Raw genomic sequence first — 20886 nt, forward strand, 5'->3', positions numbered from 1 at the left:
AAATATTTATTCTAATTTTTATTATTCAGTTGAAACAAGAACCTTAAAAACATACAAATGACTTTGTAAAAGCTTTTACATCAACACGTGTACACTTACAACACATTAGCCACTCATGAATGCAGTAGCTGCTTCCTCACATCATCATCATTATCTCTGTGTCGCTTGGCTTAAGACATTTAAGGGGGGTAGAGGAAACCAAATCAAGCACCATATTTATTAAAGACATTCTAGTTCCTATTTTTGTTTCAGTTTTTCTAGTTTTAGACACTCGAAAAACTGGAATATTTGTGTAAGAAATTCACCGACTACACCCACACAATCAAAAAAGGTCAATCAGTCTGCCCTTGCTGAACAACGGACTCAAAATATGACAGGATAAAACTCAACACATTATACTTACAGTGACAGAGAATACAATTTTTCCAGATACTTGGGTGACTTTTTGATGCAACCACAACTGTCAGAAATGTTTGATCAGGCATGGTAGCAGAGGAAATATGAATTGAAACATTTTCAGTATACTTGTCCTAACTGCTGCTGTTCAAATGCTCTGTTAAAACATCAAATTTTTAAGAACTGGCAAGTACAACAGGCAAGATGCAACACTGTATGACAGATGTTAAAAAAAATCTTCCATTCTGCGTGCATCACCTCTTCGGGTATGCAATTATTTCATCCATCAAATAATGCCAGCAAGCAAAATTGTCCTTACCGGCATACAGCACCATCATGTGTGAATAATTTAACACTGCATGGATTATGTGAACTTAAACTATGATACTTTTGTTCAGTCAAACAAGTTCGATGGTGTACTCCAATACATGCTGAACTTCCAAACACCACTTTCTTTCAAGTTTCTACAGCTCGAGACCTTACCATGTTGCGCATAATCTTTAAAAGGGCAAAATGTTTGTTTTGTCTTTATATACTGGTCTCGTAATCAATGTAGGAGCAAAAACTGTGTGCATGTAAAGAATAGTGTTTAGGCACAGCTACCATGCTACACAGTAAATGAGATCTCAACATCAGAACCTTTTTTTTTTTTTTTTTTTCATGGCAGCAAATGGTTCTCAGTAGTTTTCCGGTATGGACACCCTCAAGTCTGCCCAGGATCACAGGAATGCCATCACAAATGTATTTGTACAGTCAAGTTTCATGTGTTTGCCATTACAGTCCCAGTGAGGCTTTCAGTAAAGATGCCATATCTTCAGGTATGGTCCCCTCACCACCTAAAGAACACATGACATGCTTACATTTTTTTCCCCATTTGTTAATAATTCAGAAGGTTAGGGTAAAAGCAATTCAACTGGTTCAAACACTTTGTGCCTGGAAATATGGCTTACCTTGTTGCCACGACGTACGATTGGTCATGCCCTTAAGGTTTAGATGCAGAGCCTACAGTCTTACACCAGAGCTTGGTGACACCTGGAAGTTGCTTTACATCTTCTCTGATCCTTATTCTTCTTACAATCTGTGCTTTATTTACCTAATATTGTGAATTGTTTCTCCACATTGTAATTTTACTATGGACAACATGTACCGTATACAGACAAACATTGTCCGTCTGGCCTGGAAGAAGGATCCCTCCTTTCTTGCGCTTCCTGAACTGATTTGTGTACTGCTCATATTATTTAACACATAATTTTTACAGATCTGTTCAAACTCACAGTAAATTCCAAGTTGAACTGATGGATTAACTATTGTGAATTTTAAATTTTTGACTTTTAGATAAACTATTCAAGAGACCTTCCACCAACAAATACTCGTTTAGGGAAAAGATTTTCATTATTGCCTTCTCTCCAAGGTTTTAAGATGCAGTGGACCCTCATAAATAGATGTGGAAGTGGCAGAACAGTGTTGGAATCTCACTTGTGAACTCCTTATCATTGATTTATTTAAGTCTTACAAAGTCTGGTAAACATTTATTGTGCCATAAACAAACACTGCCTAGCACTATCTACATAAATCAGCTTTTTTGGTGTTGTTTTGATTATTTAGATTGCATATTTAAATTCAACAAATTTCATGTATTTATTACAGAGGTCATGTGCATGCAGTCAAGAAAGCGTATGTATGTGTACAAATCTCCTTACCCTGTTCAGCAGCGGTCATGTCCTGTTCCAGCTTTAGTTTCTTCTGGCCCAGCTGCAGTATGCAGTCCTCTATGCTGTCCTTACTGATCAGCTTAATCACCTGTACAGGCCTGACACCCACAGCGAGGTACATTAGTCACTACTGTAAATCAGTACATTAAGTACAGTTCTGAAGGGGGACATTTTTATCTGAGGAAGATGTCCTGTAATTGTAATTGACACCTACTGTATTATTCTGAGATTTTAACCCCATCAGAAGCTGCACTGTCTGTCCAACAGCTGACATAATAAAAGGAAATTCCAATTACAGGACCTCTCTGGGTAAAACAGTATTGTTTACAGATTTCATCTTACTTGGTCTGGCCTACACGGTGACATCTGTCCTCTGCCTGTTTGTCATTGTAGGGATTGCAGTCGATGTCATGTAGGATGACAACATTAGCTGAGGTGAGGTTGATGCCCAGGCCGCCAGCGCGTGTCGACAACAGGAACACAAATATGTCAGGATCCGTGTTGAACTCATCAATCAACACAATCCTGCAGGACAAAGGAAGAATTTTAGCCATTAACATGTGACACACTTTATGGTAGGGCTGGGCGACATGGCCAAAAATGTTATCACGATAAAAAAAATTTCATACCATCCGATTAGGGCTGCAGCTAACGATGATTTTAGTATTCGAAACTTTGATAGATTATTTCAACGATTCATCGCATTTGCTCGGTGGCGGCGCGCCCCCCTCCGCCAAAATGGAGAATAACAAACGCACGTGTGTACATTAACCAGTAACCAGGACATCCTTGTAATGGATTTCTTTCCTGGTAAAATAAAAATAAAAAAAACGCTGAGGTCTGCGGTTTACTTTGGCTAGCCTTCAACTCAACAGTCAATCATGATTTCAGTTAAATGCTAAAGTTGCTGTTACTGTTACCTTGTCTGTAATCCGCTGGCAGAACACTGGCTTCTTTCTGATAAGGTGCCGTCGTGCTGTCCCCGAAGCGACATAAGTTTCGTTTTACGGTTGACGGACGATAACATTACAGTGTTTCTTTAGCTTGAAATAATCCCATACTTTGGACACTTTCTTCTTTGTTCCTCGCTATTTTCTCTCTTCCTCCACTTTGCAAACAGCGCCATCATAATCACGTTGTTCACAGCGTAAGCGCGATGTGCGACAGTAATAAATGTCCTTGTGAAACACTGTGCTGTATAGTTAAATGGATTAAACGGAGCATCGATGCAAAGAATTTGTGTTGAAGCATTTTATTAAAAATCAATGTTATCGATTTAATTGATGAATCGTTTCAGCCCTACATTCGATATTGATAATTATCACCATATAAGTCAAATCATTATTTCATTCAAATTTAATATCTGCTTTTTGCTCCCGAGTGAAAATTGTAGGAACCAGATGGTTAATTATGTGATTAAACTTTTCTTTATGGTCAGAATGTACCAAAAACTTGATGTACTCAACAAATGTGAGGCATTCAAAATTATTATGATAAAATCTTTTTTTCAACAAATATGATTAGTAAATATTTTTTCAGTCCCTTTTCCTCAACAAAATAAACATTTTAACATTTAAACATTTTAATAGAAAGATGCTAAGTCATTCAAATGAATTAAACCAATTATTTATTGACAATATATTGAACATTTATTATATTGTTATTGAGGAAAATTATATTGCGATAATTATCATTATTGTTTTATTACCCAGCCCTAATTTATGGTATGCGGAATATCGAACACTTCAATGTTCCCCTCAATCTGACACCATCATCAGAAACAAGCTAGAATAACTGACATGCTAGAATCAATGAATCAGCTGAGGGTTAACCAATATATCACAAGCATTAAAATCACAATGTACGCATTCTGCAATAATCCCATCAAAAATGATGCCGTTTAATAGGTAAAATTATGCGGTTGCAGTAGGGACGACTATGTAGACTTTGAATTAATAAGATTAAATGAGTCAATGATTCTTCCTTGTTGGCTACTACTGATCTGACTTAAATGTACTGTACAACTCTGACCTGTCGGCTATGGGTGTGGATCCATCCAGTCTGACATAACGATGCTTAAGATGTTTCAGCAGCACTTCCACAATATCCAGCATCATGGTGAACTGACTGAATAATACTACTCGGTCTCCCTGTAAGATGAAAGGAAAGTTGTGATACATGATCTTTTTTTAATCTGTGTAGTCTGCACTCCTCCAGCATGTAGCCTACCACAAATACGGTTCTGCACATTTGTATTTACTTTGTTTTTAAGTGAGGCCAGCAGCTCTGTGAGGTGGTGGAATTTTCCAGAGTCGAGCAGCAGATTGTTTTCGAGCTGGTAGGAGCTGATGGTGGAGTACTGCTGGCACAGACGATGCAGCTCAAAGTCTGACATCACTTCCATGTCCTCCTGGATAAGAGCAGGGTCGGCATCAAAGTGAGTTGGCTCCTGCGGAGGGAAAGAGAAATAGTGGAATATCAAACAAATGAAAGAGTGAATAATTCGAATTATACAGTATATTGTCAACACAAAAATATCTATCATGTTCAGTGGCGCAGTAAAATTGTCACTGTAAGAGTCAATATGTTCTGTGTTCTTCTATGGTATTTAACCTGTTTAGTTAATAGGTAATGGAATTAAAACGAAGTTGGCAGCAAAGAAGGAAGATGTATTATTTATTTCCCAAAAGAAATAGCAGTAACTTGAATGAATGAAAGCACAGGTTATATCTTCAAATTACATCACTTTAATGCTTGCTGTCATCAGCCAGCTAAGCGCTGCGGCACAAATCAGAAGACTCTGACACTTTGGATGCAAAAAAGAACACGCAGACAAGACAAACCAGGGCTTGTCAGGGAGCAGGACTGACCTTCAGCATGAGCTTGCTCATTGCTTTGAGCTTTTCTGTGGTGTAGTACTGTCTATGAAGCAGAGGGTGGTTGGCCATCTTCCTCAACTGCATCATCACATTACACAACTCACGCTCTGCAGAGAGATAAGGCGTGAGGGAAATCATTAACTAGGCATTAAGTTTGGTTATTTGTACAAAATAATACTGTGTTGTACAATAGGAAGCAGTAAATCAGGCTTACTCTCGCCATTGATGGAAGTCTTCAGTTTTTTCATGAGCGTCTGGTAGAGGACCTCCTGTTTCTCACTCATTGAGCAGAACTCTACCTTCTCCTCCTTGGCTGGCAGCTGCTTGAGGACCTGGAAAAGGGAAAGACCACTAGTTATACTAAATATTTACACAGGATTTGAAGTACGATTACTGTCATTATGACCATTATTTAGCAAAAGGGAATGACCTTCAAAATCATTAATAGTAGTTGTTTATCTGTTCAAATTGCTACTCCCTGATTCTTACTTAGATCAACAAAGCTGGATGCAGGTGATCCAATTAAAACCCCATAAATTAATATTTTGCCTGTATTTTTCCCCACAGGTTGTTGAGAGCAAAACCTGAAAGTGTTCAAAATGACAAACTGGGAGACTGAGGTCATTACTTACAGTATGTCTGATGTCCCTATAGAACACACTTTAAACGTGCATAATATTTACACAAAACAAATTTGGAAATTTGCAAGATGAGCTCACCTCGCTCTTGACTCGCCTGAGGATAAAAGGTTTCATGATGAGTTTGGCCTGAGATATACGATCCCTTTCAAAGCGGCTCTGCTCCTCGTGGGATTTCTGACACATAAGATACAACGTTAAACACATTGGTCAGGTGGGCCAAAACAATAACAACAAAAAAATACTTTTCTGGGTAGGTTGGGTTGTTGTTTTTCCCCCCACACTGAAACAACTAATTTCAAGGGACTAAAGGACAGAGGAGGGCTCAGGAAATGCAACACTGGTAAGACGCCAAAGTGATGGTGTCTTTTCACAGCCTGCTATTTAAGTACGAGTACTGCACACAGTTATTTAGTAACATCCATCTTCAAATGGCACAGCTACCATCTGTCCAAACAAACTGAGCTGATGATGTAACACACATTCACACGCTTACCATAGAAAACATTTTGGAGAGCTGTGTAGTGGAGCTGGAGAACATGGAGGGCATAATGAAGTTCAGGAGAGACATCAGCTCTAAGAGGTTGTTCTGTAATGGGGTTCCTGTCAGCAGCAAGCGATGCTCTGCCTACAGGGAAAGAGAAAGGGAGAGAGAGACATCCTAAACTCAACTGTAATGTGTTATACTTCTGGATGTTAAGTGTAGAAAGACAAAAGATTCTAATTACAGTTAAGAAGATACCATAGTGTGTGTGTGTGTGTGTGTGTGTGTGTGTGTGTGTGTGTGTGGGAGGGAGGCATTACAAAATGTCAGTGAACTAACGTTAATAGCCATAAGGTGGCGGTAGCGGAGAGAGTTCATGTTCTTCAGCATGTGCCCTTCATCAAACACAGCATACTTCAGACGCAGCTTACGGAAAAGGCTACGGTCGCTATCGTTTCCTATGGCCAAGTTATACCTGTAAAACAAATGAAACGCAAGCAAAGCAGGATCAAACAAAAGCACGCATTCACTTTGTGTGTTAAGTGCGAGTGACGAGTTGCTTGAAGCTCTTCATGGCCCTACCGTCACCAGCACTGATTTACTCTCCCAGTAGCACGTTTGCTGTCATAATCTGTAAAATATGACGGAGGGTTTTGTGTGCGTGTGTGTGTGTTTGCTCACGTGGTCACAATGACATTGAACTCAACATCTTCATTGAGGATGTCGTGTCTGAGGTAGTGGCGGTCCTCCACAGATCCTGTAAAGAACATATGGGTACACACTCTGCTTTTGTCTCGAAAATGTGAAAAGACCCTGAATAAGGCCCGCGAACAGACCGACAACAGCACCGCATCAAAAAAAACACATGACCTCTTATTCATGGTGTCACAGAAGGTTCCAGAAATGAACAGTGAAATAAGCGCAAGTGCACACATAAGGCACAACTTTCGAGAGATGGATGCCTTGCCTCAAATGAACACAAACTGCACTGTGTTGGCTCAGGGTTTCATAAATCTTCCTGAACTGGACTTTATGGTTTAGGTTTCATCTTCTACCTGTGAAGGAAAATTCCTACTATAAGGGAAGTATCACACAGGGTTACCCTAGGTCATGTTAGGAGCATTTGCTGAGCTAAAGCAAGATGACAGCCTGTGCCTCTCCAAAACAATAAGTCAACTTCTGTCTCCCCTCTCTGCCTGTTTTGTTGACTGACAAACGCAGCTGCCTTGATAAGATGAACTCTGTGGTCCATCTCCTGGGTAACCCGAGGTCAAGCCTGTTTTTATTCTGTTTCATACAGACAGACTGGCTCTCTTTAGAAAGTGTTGCATGTGACTTGAATGACACACGGCGTGACATTAACTTAGGTAAGCACAGTGTCTTGTTTGGAACCAATATCCAATAGAGTATCCACACATGTATAGATGTGTGAACAGTAACCTTATTTGGACATAATGAATCTCTGTAGATCTAAGAAGGATAAATGTTCCCCACCAGGATGTATCGTTCACATTTGGTTTGGTACAACACTGTTTTCTCAATTTGTACTGCTTTTGATAGTCTTGGGCGAGTTTAAATAAATATTTCCGCGTAAGACATCCTGAGCTTCCTGAAACCTCCATAATCAATAAGAGCTGACTCACACCTTTACAGCATACCAACGCAACTTCTTGCTGAGTTTTGCTACATTGCTACTGTTGGCCTGAACATTGGCTAAGACGTTGCTCTACACTACACGAGTCCTCTTTAGCCGTCTCTGTGCATGCTTAATCACAGGGAGCATCCCCGATCCCAACGTGAAAAGATGAATAAGGAGACTCACCATAATAGACTAGGACTTTGAGGCTTGGACACCACAGCTTCAGCTCTCTGACCCAGTTATCTACAACAAAATCAGGATTAATCACAAATAAACATAAAAAATGAGCTTATAAATAATAAGTAAATACTATTTACAGTAATTACAATAATACAGTTTGAACGGACTCTCATTTAAGGTAGCATCTGTGGCAAATTAAAGCAATTCGTTTAGATACACCAGACCAACAGATGAGGAGATAGGAGCGTTGCTGTTGGTGCTACTTGTATATATTTGAATTGTATTTTACAGTTTTATTCTACTCTAATTTTAATATTTGAATATCTGTTTATATCCGTTTTACATGTTTTGTGTTTAGAGTGGAGGCGGCTACAACTGCATTTCACTGTGCAATCCCATACTGTATCATGACAATAAAGCTGAACCTTGACCCAACATCCATAATTGCCTTTTCTCCACACAAAAAATGCTATGTGTAAACAATGACTTAGACAACAGACACTACACGCCATTATGCTAAACATCATTATCAAAGTGTATGCTGTTAGATGATATAATACGAAGCAAGGTAGCAAAATGTGTGACTTGAGGAGAGCATTACCCAGTGTAGAGGCCGGCACGGTGATGAGGTGAGGACCATCTATTCCATTCTGGTACAGCTGGGACAGAAACGCTATGGCCTGGATAGTTTTCCCCAAACCCTGAGAGAACGAGATACAGTCAGTCAGATACCAAACATAAAGATAAAAGACAAAGGAAGAACCAGCTGGACATACAAGAAAAGAGATTTGAACATCTGCGTTTCAGATCACGTACTGCCAGTATAAACAGTAAACATCCTGACAGACTCTAACAGCCCTGCAGCTTTACTAAACTATACACATCTACATTACATTTATTCATTTAGCTGACGCTTTTATTCCAAGTGACTTACAATTGCTATTTATGTCAGAGGTCGTACGCCTCTGGAGCAACTAGGGGTTAAGTGTCTTGTTCAGGGACACATTGGTGGATTTGTCACAGGGGGAGTTGAACCCGGGTCTCTCACACTAAAGACATGTCTTATCGACTGGTCCATCACCACCCTTTGCTCACTTCCCTCACTGTCTTGGGTCTAAAACAACAAATGTTAACTCTCTGGTGCTTTTACTCTGTTTCTTTCATCCCTGTACTTTGTGATTGTTTATTCCAGGGTACCCCAAGGATTCTCTTAAATTTAAGACTTTTTAAGACCTTTTTAATACCACTTAGGATGAAATTTAATACCAACTTCACTGCTGTTTAATGGAAAATCTGTATGAATTTTAATCCCGAGAAATTTATTTACAAAGTTACGTGAATTTTATAAAATAATTTATTATAATACATTCACTTTGTGTTGAGAAGTGCTGGGGACAAGGGTTCAGATTAGGGGGTATACTTGGCTCACATGCACGATTTTCAATCTTGGGTTCACGAGAACAAGGCACGAAGACATTTTAACACTATTTGATGAAATATTCAATGCTGAAATATATAAATGGGGGTCTGGGTGTCCCCTAGAAAATTTTGAGCACTAAACACTTAATTTCCTCCATTCTGGAGACATTTTCTGCACTAATTTATGGTAGAATTGCCTTTATTTATATAAAGTGATTCGGGTGACAATTCAAAGAAAATAATAGAAAGAATATAATAAATTGTGTGGTATGAGTCATTGTAATTAGTTGCACCTTGGCTAGATAAGGTGATGTAATGTAATCTAATAAGAAAATTGCTTCAGTGATTATTAATTCTATTCTGTGTTTGAATCTAAAGGCCGCTTGAAATACAGTATTTTATAGTATTGACTTGAAAGCAGCGGGGATAAGAAGTTGGGCTCCTGTTTAGGTGATATATGTTTAATGTGCGTTAACGTTAGTTTGAGGTTTCCATTCTAATAAATATACTCTACAACAGTGGCACAACGCCGGCACATGACACCTTTCTCTCTGTTGCCGTTGTAACATTAACTAACCAGTAACCTGCAGCGGGTCTTCCAGCTCCGCTGTTCCATTAGCGCTCGCCAAAGTGTGACTGGCTCGCACTCCGACCCGCTTGTTGCGCTAACCTCAGCAGCACTGCCCTCAGCCTCAACCGCCAACTTGTCCGTGTCTCTGGCTTTCTGAATTTCAGACACTTGCGCATCCTCAGGCGACGAGCTAGCGTTACCTTGTTAGTAGCACATCAGAGAAGTTTTGTTTTCTTTCCTGACAGCTGACTGATATGCGCAAGAGCTGGATGCCAGAGCTCGTGCACTGCGAACACTCCACAGTCCAGAGTGTAAAGCTAAACATTGACGTAAAACAAGAACGTTGCTTGTACTGCCACACCAAACGGAGTATATTATAAGTGTCACACACACAAAGTATTTATTTATGATGTCATGGCATTAATTTAATCCTACAAAAGGCCGAGAAAAAATTTAAGACCTTGGTAAATGAAATGTAATACTTTGTAAATGAAACTGAATACTTTCAAAGCCTTATTTTTGGAATATGAAATTTAAGACTTTTTAAAATACTTTTAAGACCCCGTGGGTACCCTGTTATTCACATGCCCACATATCACACACAAAACACGCTTTGATACAGACACAGTACCACTCATCCAGTGGTGACTTAAATACGCTGTGAGCACCTGCAGTTCTGCTTGGCTTATTAAAATGTTTACGTTTAGGGGTTTTCATTTGTTTTGACTTTGGGCTTGTGATCAACATCTCACAAATACTGGTAGTGCACGCTGGCACTTCCGGTAGATCCTAGACTGGTTGGCTTACCATTTCATCAGCAAGGATGCCACTCAGATTGTGCTCATGCAGAAGCAGCAGCCACTTTAGGCCAATCAGCTGATAGGGTTTCAGCTGCAACCTGAAAAACAACGAACAACAGAGTGGGAACAAGAATTTTATCTCTAAGTTTTATAAAAACACATACTGTAATTCACCAGTAAGTCCTAATGTATCATCTATAAAAATAAAAATGAAAAACTGTTCACTGCATCAGTGAAACCGTCACAGGGTTGACCCTCTGAAAAACAAAAAAAGGGTACACAGACGTAGTTGCAGATATAGTGATGGATGAAATTTATTGTGTTGGCCTCCCTTAGTGCAGATTTGTGCATAAAATATTTACACAAAAATAAAGTTTATGTAAAACTATTTATTTACAACCGTACTACAATTACTTTAAAGCTCAAGTGTAAATTAGTAGATGTTCCCCTCCACCCCTTCCATCAGGCTCATTGATTATATAACATACTGAAAGAAATGCAATTATCTCATCAGAGTATTCAATTGTTCCCCAAATAAACAAAAAAAAATTTCCCCAAACAATAGACTTTCTGATATGCTATCAAATATAGGTCTACACTGAAAGTTTTAATCATGTCACCATTATGTCATCTGAATGGGATCTGGTTACAAAAGTAACAGTAAAGGAGGGGAGTCACACAGGAAAGCAAAAGTTTGGTATGAGTAAGGCAGAACTCACGCCCTCATTTTATACTTATTTCAACACATCTGCGTACATTTGACCATTCATGCATGTTTGAGTATGGTAGCAAGCTGACACCTGTCAACACTACATCACCCAAACATGCTGCTGAATAAGTTGTACCTTTGAAATGGGCAATTACGGAAAAATTTAACATAACAACACCTCTGACATTATTTAAAAAAGACTGGCTAAGCACCTTTTTTATTTTTTTTACCATTTACTAGTTTATCCATTTTATGGACTATTCATGAATTACAGCATGTGTATGTGTGTATTTCACTCACTGGCTGTTGAGTATGCTGGGCTGTTTCATGGCCCCTGTGCCCTTCTCCATCACCTCAGTGACCTGTCTGACCATTTTTAAGGAAATGGTCTCACACTTGGACATGAGCCCCTTGACAACCTTCCGCTCTTTGAGGACAACTCTGCAGCCCAGCAGTAGGCTCTCTGACAGTCCGTTGTCCTTATGGAAGACATCAACCTGAAGACGATCGGACATACCGTTACAATTCACACAATACGTTCCGTATCTAGACAGTACCCTTTGACTACTACTGCAATCTGTTAATAAGTAAATTATTAGATAGGGACAAAATGTTCCAGAATCACTGAGTTACTTCACTGGTGCAACTGTATTGAAAAGCAGACTGCCTTGGCAAGTTTCATATATCTATGATCAGCGCAAACACATCTGAAGTGTGACTCTAATGCTTTTAAGCCATTCTTGAGGAACAACTAAAAACCTAATCTTTGCTTTCGGTTTAAGCAAAGATGATAAATATTTTGCTGTCCTTTTATTGCAACATGACATCCATCCGTAGCTGATTATGCACCATAACTGTTAATATTTACTCTCTGTTGATAGACAGATGTTTGAAAAATGAAGGGGAAAACTGTTGAAATCTGTCAAGAGGTGAAGAGTACTGCTATTTATAGATTATGAAGTGTTGTATTTGCAAACGTGTTCAATTTCAGACTATGACTGACTGTAGCTCTTTGTTTTTATAACTTTTCCCCATTGATAACTTCAGCAAACCATTTTCACACAAAAGAATCACCTGCAGAATGTCTTTTTGCTTTTTCTTCTGTCATTTGTGTACACACACACACACACACACTCTCTCACCAGGCTTTGCCAGCTATCAAAGGGTCTCAGTTCCACAATCTTCTGGGCCTTTTTAACCGAACACCCAGCGATCAATGACAGCTCATCTATAGATGCGTCCTGGAAGAACTTGAGCATCTCTTTCTTCAGATCCGTCATACCACCTTTACAGTCCAGATCGTCGTCAGACTCCTCAAACTCGCTGCTAACTTCATCCTCCTCTTCGTCGTCATTTTCTCCCTCAGAACTGACGCGTTCATCTGAGGCACGCGCCTTCCTCTTTCTCTCTGCTGCCTGCTTCTTAGCTATGCTGGTCCCACTGGCAAACCTGGACAGCATCTGAGCAGTAGAGGAAGAGGACGACGGCTTCGGGGCAGAAGAGCTGCTTGTTTCCTTGACAGAGGAGGATGAGGCTTCTGAATCGGAACTTTTGCATGAAGACAGAGTAGAAGTGCTAGTCCTGCTTTGGGAACCCTCGCTGTCTTCCGAGTCGGCATCGTCTTCACTGTCCTTTGTAACATCTGTATCACTGCCCCCCTCTGTCTCACTAATACTTATATAGTCTTTTTTACTTCCTTTGTGATGTTTGTGGCGCTTCAGCTTTCTGTGGTCCCTGCTCGACTTGTGTTTGCTCTTTGATTTACCGGACTTCCTTTCTTCTGTCTCATGTGAGCTGAAGCTGGAGTTATCTGACAACAGAAAACAAAGCAAATTGAGCCTGAATCAGCATCAGAATAAATTAAGAACAGAAGGAATAGAAGGCAGCTGTGGTGTTCGCACCTGGGTCTGAGAACATTTGTAGAACCTGCAAAGCATCCTCCACATTCCAGTCGTGTTCCTGCAGCACCATCCGCAGCTCCTACAACAACACGGACATGAGCAAGGGTCAGAGGTAAAACACAGGAACCACTGTTTCTACAAACAGCCTTGTAAAATCTGCCTACCATTTCTTCTTTTCTCATTGTGGTCCAACATGGCTGTGAAGTCATTTTCTAGGGTCAGGCATTATTTCAAGTAACTATAATACAGATGACAACCAAGTAGTCTGTTTTGCTTTGGCATCATTGGACACATGACTTAGGCCATCATAAACATAAGGCAGATATTCTGTAAATGCAGTCAAATAAATTGAAATTCATGGTTTGTTGTTTTATTTTCAGTGTAGGGCTGAACAATTTGGCCAAAAATGTTATCAAAATAAAACGTTTCATATCTTTCAATATCAATAATTATCACGATAAGAATCAAATTGTTATTTCTTACGAGTTTAACAGCTGACTTTTGCTCCTGAGTGAAACTTGAAGAAACCTGATGGTTAATTGTGGTTTAGATGCTTCTTTTTGGTCAGAACAAACACTTGATGCCAAACAGTGGATCACTTCACAAATCTGAGGTAGAACATTCAAATCAATTATGATAAAATCTTTCTCAACAAATATGCATGAGTAAAATTTAGTAAAAGCTTTTTTCAGTCCTTTTTCTTCACCAAAATAAACATCAATAATCAAGGACTAATTCGTTTATGATTCAAGTGAATAAAATCAAACATTTACAGAATATTTATTGAACATTTGTTATATTGTTATTGAAAAAAATTATATTGTGATAATTATTGTTATTGTTTTATTGTCCAGCCATATCTCAGTGCCTAGATTTGATAGTTGACAGTGAAGTTTGGACGTTTTGGGATTCAGCAAATCACATCGCCGCAGCACTCCCCACGTATTTATTCATAATTACCCACAGTGAACACTATGTTGGCCATGTCTATAGATGAGACACTGAAAATTCTGTTGAATATGGGAACTGCTTTTCGGACACTTTATAGAGAATTCATATAATTTGTTTACCATATTAAAATGTAAGCACAGCTTAAGTAGTGTCTGGGTTGTCATAAAGTTATTGAGGTTTTTAAGTTGCAAAGCCACTGCTACTGCGCAAAGTAAAACTCACACACACACACACACACACACACACACACACACACACTACAGTTAACATGTTATGTAGAGTACATATAGTTGGAGAGGGTAGAGTCAGACTGGGCTAAAAATCATCTTAATATGACACGATACGTGTTACAGGGAGGGAGGGACAAAGTGTCCCGTGTCTTCACCTCCTTGTCCTGGTCAGGAAACTTTTTCTGCAGTCTTCTGACCATGGCTTCCTGTTTCTCCCAGCTTGGCCCTTTGCCTTCATTATCTTCTTCACCAGAAACCTTTTGGTTTAAATAAAAGAAAAGGTAAATACAAAGCTGAGAGAGACCCCTTACATTTTAAATCCAGCAAACACTTCCTGAGACTTGCATTTGGCAGTGCAGGGAAAGCCAAGATAGTGATACAGATTGTTGAACACATGGCCAATATGATAATCCTCATGCAGAATTTTCAGCTCCATTTGTTGTGCCTCGATTAAATAATAATAATCCTAATGTGTGTTTTTATTCAGTTAAATTTTTTTTTTTTATATAGCACCAAATCATAGCAGAAGTTGTCTCATTGATCCTTTCATATAGAGCAGTCTAGAGTTTTCTAGAGTTTACTCTTATTATTTACGGCAACCCAACAATTCCCAGGCACCAAGAGCTGACACTGGCAAGGAAAGTATAGTGTAAAGTCTGCAGTATGTTAAAATGTTAAAAAAAAAGATGACCCAAATTGTACTTTCAATTCAAATGACAGGATCTTGAAAAGGTGTACATGTTAGTACATTAACAGTCTTACTACTGAAGGCCTCCTCTTCTTGCTGGGTTGAATCTCACCACTGTCCTGAGAACTGCTGGATCCATCCAGTTTTCTCTTTCTGCTTTGGTCTGGGCCTGAGGACAAAATAGCCATTTATATAGCCATGTTTTTACTGCACCATTTTTCTATTCTGAATTATTTCTCACTGTTCTCCACCAGATTCAGTAGCAACTTCTTGCATCAAGTTTTGAATTTGCTTTAATGCACTGAAAATGAGCCAAACATTGTTGAACATATAAAACACAAAAAAGCTAATCTTCCTTTATGTTTTTTTTGTGTAAAGTTGATGATTTTTCTCCAACTATAAACTAAAACTTCTTTTTTATAGAATGCCTCTTAGGAACGTGTTTAACTCTTGTTTATGTGGAACAGAGTGTGGATTAGGGCTGGGCAGTATATCGGTATAAAGTACATGACAATATAATTTCAAAAGAAATATAAACTTAGACAATACCGTTTATACCGATATAGTTTGATGTTGAGTTAATTAATATGTTTCTGTAAAGTCCTGCCAGAGTTTGCTGCTCTCTCTTCCTCACCGCACAGCCCCACCCCTCCCTGTGCATGTGCACACAGCTGTCTACTCACAAAGTCTATAACAACATGGAGGGAGACTCAGTGCTGGTCGACACTGCTAAAGACCTGGCTTGTAAAAAGAAGAGCTACTGTTCAGTTTTCCACACATACACTTTTACTTTGGCGGCCGCCTAGGTATATTGGGCGACACATTGTAGCATTTTTCAGAGAAACAGAGTTATTGTGTTACAAGTCGTGACACGGTGGATATTTTACAAGCACGGACCAGGTAAAGTGATGTTATAGTGCAGATGTCATTCATTAGGTACCACGTTGGTTTTGTTGTGAAAGGCTATATAGTTAATTCGCCTCCTTAACATGCGCCGCAGCTGCTGCTGTGAACAGAATCGCGGGAGGAAAAGTTCAGAAGACAAGTTCTGGGGGGTTTTTCAGTTACCGGAGCAGACATACAGGGAGAGAGAGAGACGGAAAGAAGCGAGGCACACTGATGTGTTTGCAGCAGAGGTACGTTAGGTGTGTGAGTGTGAAGAGGACTAAAGGAAGCAGATTCAATAAGTGAGTGACACTTAAATAAGGTGGAGAATGAAGTATAATTTAAACGGTGAAATAACAAACAAGCCAAGTTACTACAAATAGTAAACCCTAGTGTGGACTGTCATTATGTGCTTATGAAAAAGTTATAATTTACCTTCTTTATCACCAAACTGTATAAGGCATGCAGCTATAGCCCCATCCAATGTGCTTGTGCTTTCAATGACCTAAAAGAGAATAGAACAAGGTGATTTGAATTCAGGAGATTAAAAGGGACTGTGTCTTATGAACATTATCCAAGTCATCGCTGGCTGATATACAAATTCAATATCTTATCATGACAAGACAGTTAGCCTAAAGTTGGTCTACTGTAAAGTCAGTAAAATCACTCAAGATATGTTTGACAGCAGACACTGCAACAAAGATCATGCAAATTGGAGTCTGTGCTGAAAAGATACAAAGCCTCTGTTCTGTCTTGACTCACCTCCAGGAGCTCCTTCCTCGTCAACTGAGGAAACATCTCCAGTAGTCTGGTAATTTTCTCCTCCAATTCAGAGTCCTCTTCATCTGTATAATCTGATTCCACGTTTTTAGATGATTTCCCTACGGCATTACTAAAGAAGAAAGACAACAAGACTGTAACACAATACGAGGCAGCTTGAATATGAATAACTTGTCCTTTTAAAGTTTACACTTACTTGGATTTCCTGGTCAATGATATTTTGGTCTTTGTCTCATCCTCCTCCAAGTCAATAGTAAGGACTTCCTCAAAAACCACTCCTCGGGCGTGGGACTTTGGTGGGGGTTTGACAGGTTTCATCGGAGCTGGAAAGCAAAACGATAAAAACAAGTTGGCGGACGCATTCAGATTAGCAAAAGATGCACTTCAAAAAATGTTTGTGAAGGTATGCTGTCTCGCTCATTTGCAAAGTTTGCAACTACTTTGGTCTTATGGCACATGTCGATGTTCTGCTGCTTGCCTCTCATGTGAAAGTATGTCTTCAACAGAATATACAGATATTGTACATATACTGGCCTTTAGGCTACGTTTCCCACCTATTTTAATGTAACTATTCATATTGCAAGTGGGGTTGTAACAGCAGAATGGTGCCCTCTGAGAATAATGGTCATGTCTACACAAGTTTCTATCTAACTCTCAAGTAATTACAGAATCAATAAACTACATAATTTTATTGGGCCTCCATCTCCTCCAAAGCCCTCTGAAATTAAAAAGATGGTGGATAATGGACTAAGGAACTCTAGTAGGCTTAAGGATCATGTGTCATTTGCTAGATTGTGCCTAACCCCACTCATTTTCTATTTTGACCTACATGCTGGTGATATACTAACATGTGAGATCTTTTTATAAACGATGACAGTAATATTTTTCTGGTTTTATATGATGCAGAGTAGGGTGACATTGTCTATTTGACTTTGCCAGTACTGTCGAGCAACAACACAGGCAGATAATCTCACTATAATAACAAAGACGTGCAAATTCATTTACATCACAGCTATTGCAGTTTGTGTCCCCGTGTGTCTAATGTTACCACACTATTACTGTGGGGGGCGGTCATTGGGACCTGCAGCACAAGACAGCATGTTAATAACCATGTTACTTAACTACTGCTAATGATAGCATTCCTGACAAATCTGGCTACCAGCATTGCAAGCTAGCTACCTGGCTTGTTCTCCTTCTCAGATTCTGGACTTATTGACCCGCTTTCCTCGCCTTTGCTTGTTGTTGTCGCTGCCTTCTTGTCAAAACGAAAACGGTCTAGATTGAACAGACTCATTTTAACCGTCGGGGTCGTGGTTGACAGCGGCAGCCCTTTGTCTCTTTCTAGCCAACAGTATTTTCTCTTGTCTGCATGAAGCACAAGGTTCCTGTTAGTCGATGTGACCACCTAGCTAACTAGCGTCGGATGTTAGCATAGCAGCCAGGGCAACAGTCCTAAAAAGACGGCGATTTTAAGCTGTGTCACTTCTCCGTTTTTAACCGCAATAGTCTAAATTTGGTCGATCAATGAAATAGCGATTTAGTATCAAATATAGTTGTTTTAACCGGAGTCCAATTAGGCTTTAAGTATCACGACTACAACCGGTTTCCCGCGAACTCCCCCGGCCCTGGAGGATGCTGTGCCGGCTCTGCTTATTGGTCAGAGAAAGAGGTGGGCGGAAACTCACGGATGAGTCAAGATAGTGCACTGTAGTGTACTTCCGTTTTTGCTCAAATCTGGTTTAAAGGGTTGCTGTGATGCTTAGCCTACAGAGTAAAGAATAAGAGGTGAACTATCTTGATAGTTTTTCCAACATTGCGTATAAAAGCTCTGATGTAGTGATGCAAAGAAAGCCAAAGATAGCTTTTTAGGACCGGGTCTCCCCCCGACGTAACCACATTACCTGTAGGTGTGGATTATTCGCAGTATGCTTACAATGTTTTCTTAAAGCAAGTTGCCCTTCTCGGCGTGTAGGGTCTGATGCTGTAGTAGTGGTGTCTAAATTACATGAAAGTTTAGCTACGCCCACTGTCTTCCATAGAGGGAAAACCTTTTTATTTACAGTCTAAGGCGCAAACGCCGTAGTCTATGGTAAAATTATGTACTGATGATAATGTATTGTTTAATTTACATTCAGTGTATTTGCCTGAAATGTCTTCAGAAAGACTAAGACCAAAAAGGTGGATCACATCACTCCAGTTCTGAGGTCTTTACATTGGCTTCCTGTATGTCAAATAATTGATTTCATAATCCTGCTGTTAGTTTATAAAGCACTAACTGGTTTTGGGCCAAAATACATTTCTGATCTTCTGCTTCATTATGAACCATCCAGATCTCTCAGGTCATCTGGGGCAGATTTGCTTTTTGTCCCCAGAGTGAAATCTAAACAAGGAGAAGCAGTGTTCAGTTATTATGCTCCGTATATTTGGAACAAACTCCCAGATAACTGCTGAAACTGTCAGTTCTTTTCCAACGAAGGTTAAAATCAAGTGCAACTGGACTTGGTTGAAGATACTGGAAGACGTTTCGTCCCTCATCCAAAGGACTTCTTCAGTTCTGACTGACTGGTAGGGAAACTCAGCTATCCCTGCCAGTCAGTCAGAGGTACAGCTAATACAGTGGCCGACTGATTTCATGTGGGGTTTGAATAGTCTCATAAATATTTACATGGCTATATATGTCAAAATGCGTAACTCATAAAACACAATGTACAAATAAACGTAGAGTGACTGTATCTCATATCTCCTCATTTAACATTTTTCAATGGAAAAAGGTATTTGTGAATCTCCACCTATTCTTGTGAATCCTTCTGAGAGTGTTCTTCCAAGCTGTTGTGTCATAAAAAAAAAGTGCAGAGAGGACCAAGCCTTTTCAGTGGATGGTGGTAATGTGATTAGATTAGATTAGATTAGATTATTAGATTAGATAGATTATTAGATTAGATAGATTTGACTTTACTGTCATTATGCAGTGTATGGGTATAGAGCTAATGCAGTAGGCATCTAAGCACAAGTGCAGAAATGTAATGCAACATTTATGGATGCCAATCTTTGGTCTTTGGACTGACTGAAAGCTGATATTATGAAGATAGAAGAAAAAGAAGATATACTTTATTAATCCCACAAGGGGAAACTCAATCATTTCACTCTGTTGTTAATGTTAGTATTTTACACAGGTCTGAAATACACACACATGCACATGTCATTATCAAGATAAAGGGCAGTCATTTATAGAGATATAAGGCATGCAGTTGTTATGGCTGTGAAAAAGGCAACATTGTAGCAGCTAGTTAGCTAGCCATGCTTTGTCACAAACAGGGAACCACTGGCAGCAGTTGGTTCTTCTTTTTCATCTGTTAAGTTTAACATCATACATAGACTATATGGTTGGTGTGATGGAAATTCTTGTAAGCCAGTCAACTCTTATTGCTGAAGAAGGTTTCGGGAAACTCGGGATGTCTTAAGCAGCAAGATTTATTGAAGCTGGCTGCGGAGAAAATAGCAACAGCAGTACAGAGTGGAAACACAGTGTAGGCCTAATGCCAGACTTTACTGTCCCTACGGAGTCTACATTGTATCCCATACAACTTATTGAATGGGAAACAATAACCATTTTATTGGATGCTGATGCCTACCTAAGTTAACCAATTAGTCACATTGTGTGACTTTCAAGTCATGTAGCACTTTCTAAAGAGAGCCAGTCACTATGTATGAAACAAAGTGAAGATAATCTTGACCTTGGGTTGCCTCAGAGTTGGACCACAGAGTTTGGCCTTATCAAGGTAGCTACGTCAGTCAGTCAACCAAACAGACAGAGAGGAGGGAAAGTGTGTCCTTTGGTTTACTTTAGCACAACAAATGACCCTAACATGACCTGTATACAACCAATACTTCACCTGTTACCCAAAGTGAGCCCACTAAGGAACTTTCCCTCACATTTGGCATCCATAAATGTTTCATTACCACCATCTACTGGAAAGGCTCGTTCTACCCTGTACTTGTGATTTTTTTGCTCAAAACAAATGGC

General features: G+C 39.5%; 1 protein-coding gene across 1 annotated transcript; it reads right to left on the reverse strand.

Annotated features, from left to right (window-relative positions):
* Positions 1 to 1031: 1031 nt before the first annotated feature.
* Positions 1032 to 18498, reverse strand: smarcad1a (SWI/SNF-related, matrix-associated actin-dependent regulator of chromatin, subfamily a, containing DEAD/H box 1 a). The gene is made up of 23 exons (XM_038703689.1): positions 18042 to 18498; positions 17059 to 17185; positions 16845 to 16974; positions 16518 to 16587; positions 15272 to 15366; positions 14665 to 14766; positions 13329 to 13407; positions 12570 to 13237; positions 11728 to 11924; positions 10726 to 10816; positions 8530 to 8629; positions 7932 to 7991; positions 6791 to 6866; positions 6449 to 6584; positions 6122 to 6253; positions 5707 to 5802; positions 5202 to 5319; positions 4979 to 5094; positions 4369 to 4557; positions 4140 to 4258; positions 2451 to 2633; positions 2097 to 2206; positions 1032 to 1232 (listed from the first exon to the last, which is right to left on the reverse strand). The coding sequence occupies exons 1-23, from the start codon at positions 18154 to 18156 to the stop codon at positions 1171 to 1173; spliced, it is 3171 nt and encodes a 1056-aa protein (XP_038559617.1). The 5' UTR covers positions 18157 to 18498; the 3' UTR covers positions 1032 to 1170.
* Between the last annotated feature and the right edge of the window lie 2388 nt (positions 18499 to 20886).

Source organism: Micropterus salmoides, unplaced genomic scaffold (genome assembly GCF_014851395.1).
Source record: "Micropterus salmoides isolate LMB-PRFRI ecotype aquatic unplaced genomic scaffold, ASM1485139v1 Ms_hic_scaffold_7, whole genome shotgun sequence".
Taxonomy (NCBI): Eukaryota; Metazoa; Chordata; class Actinopteri; order Centrarchiformes; family Centrarchidae; genus Micropterus; species Micropterus salmoides.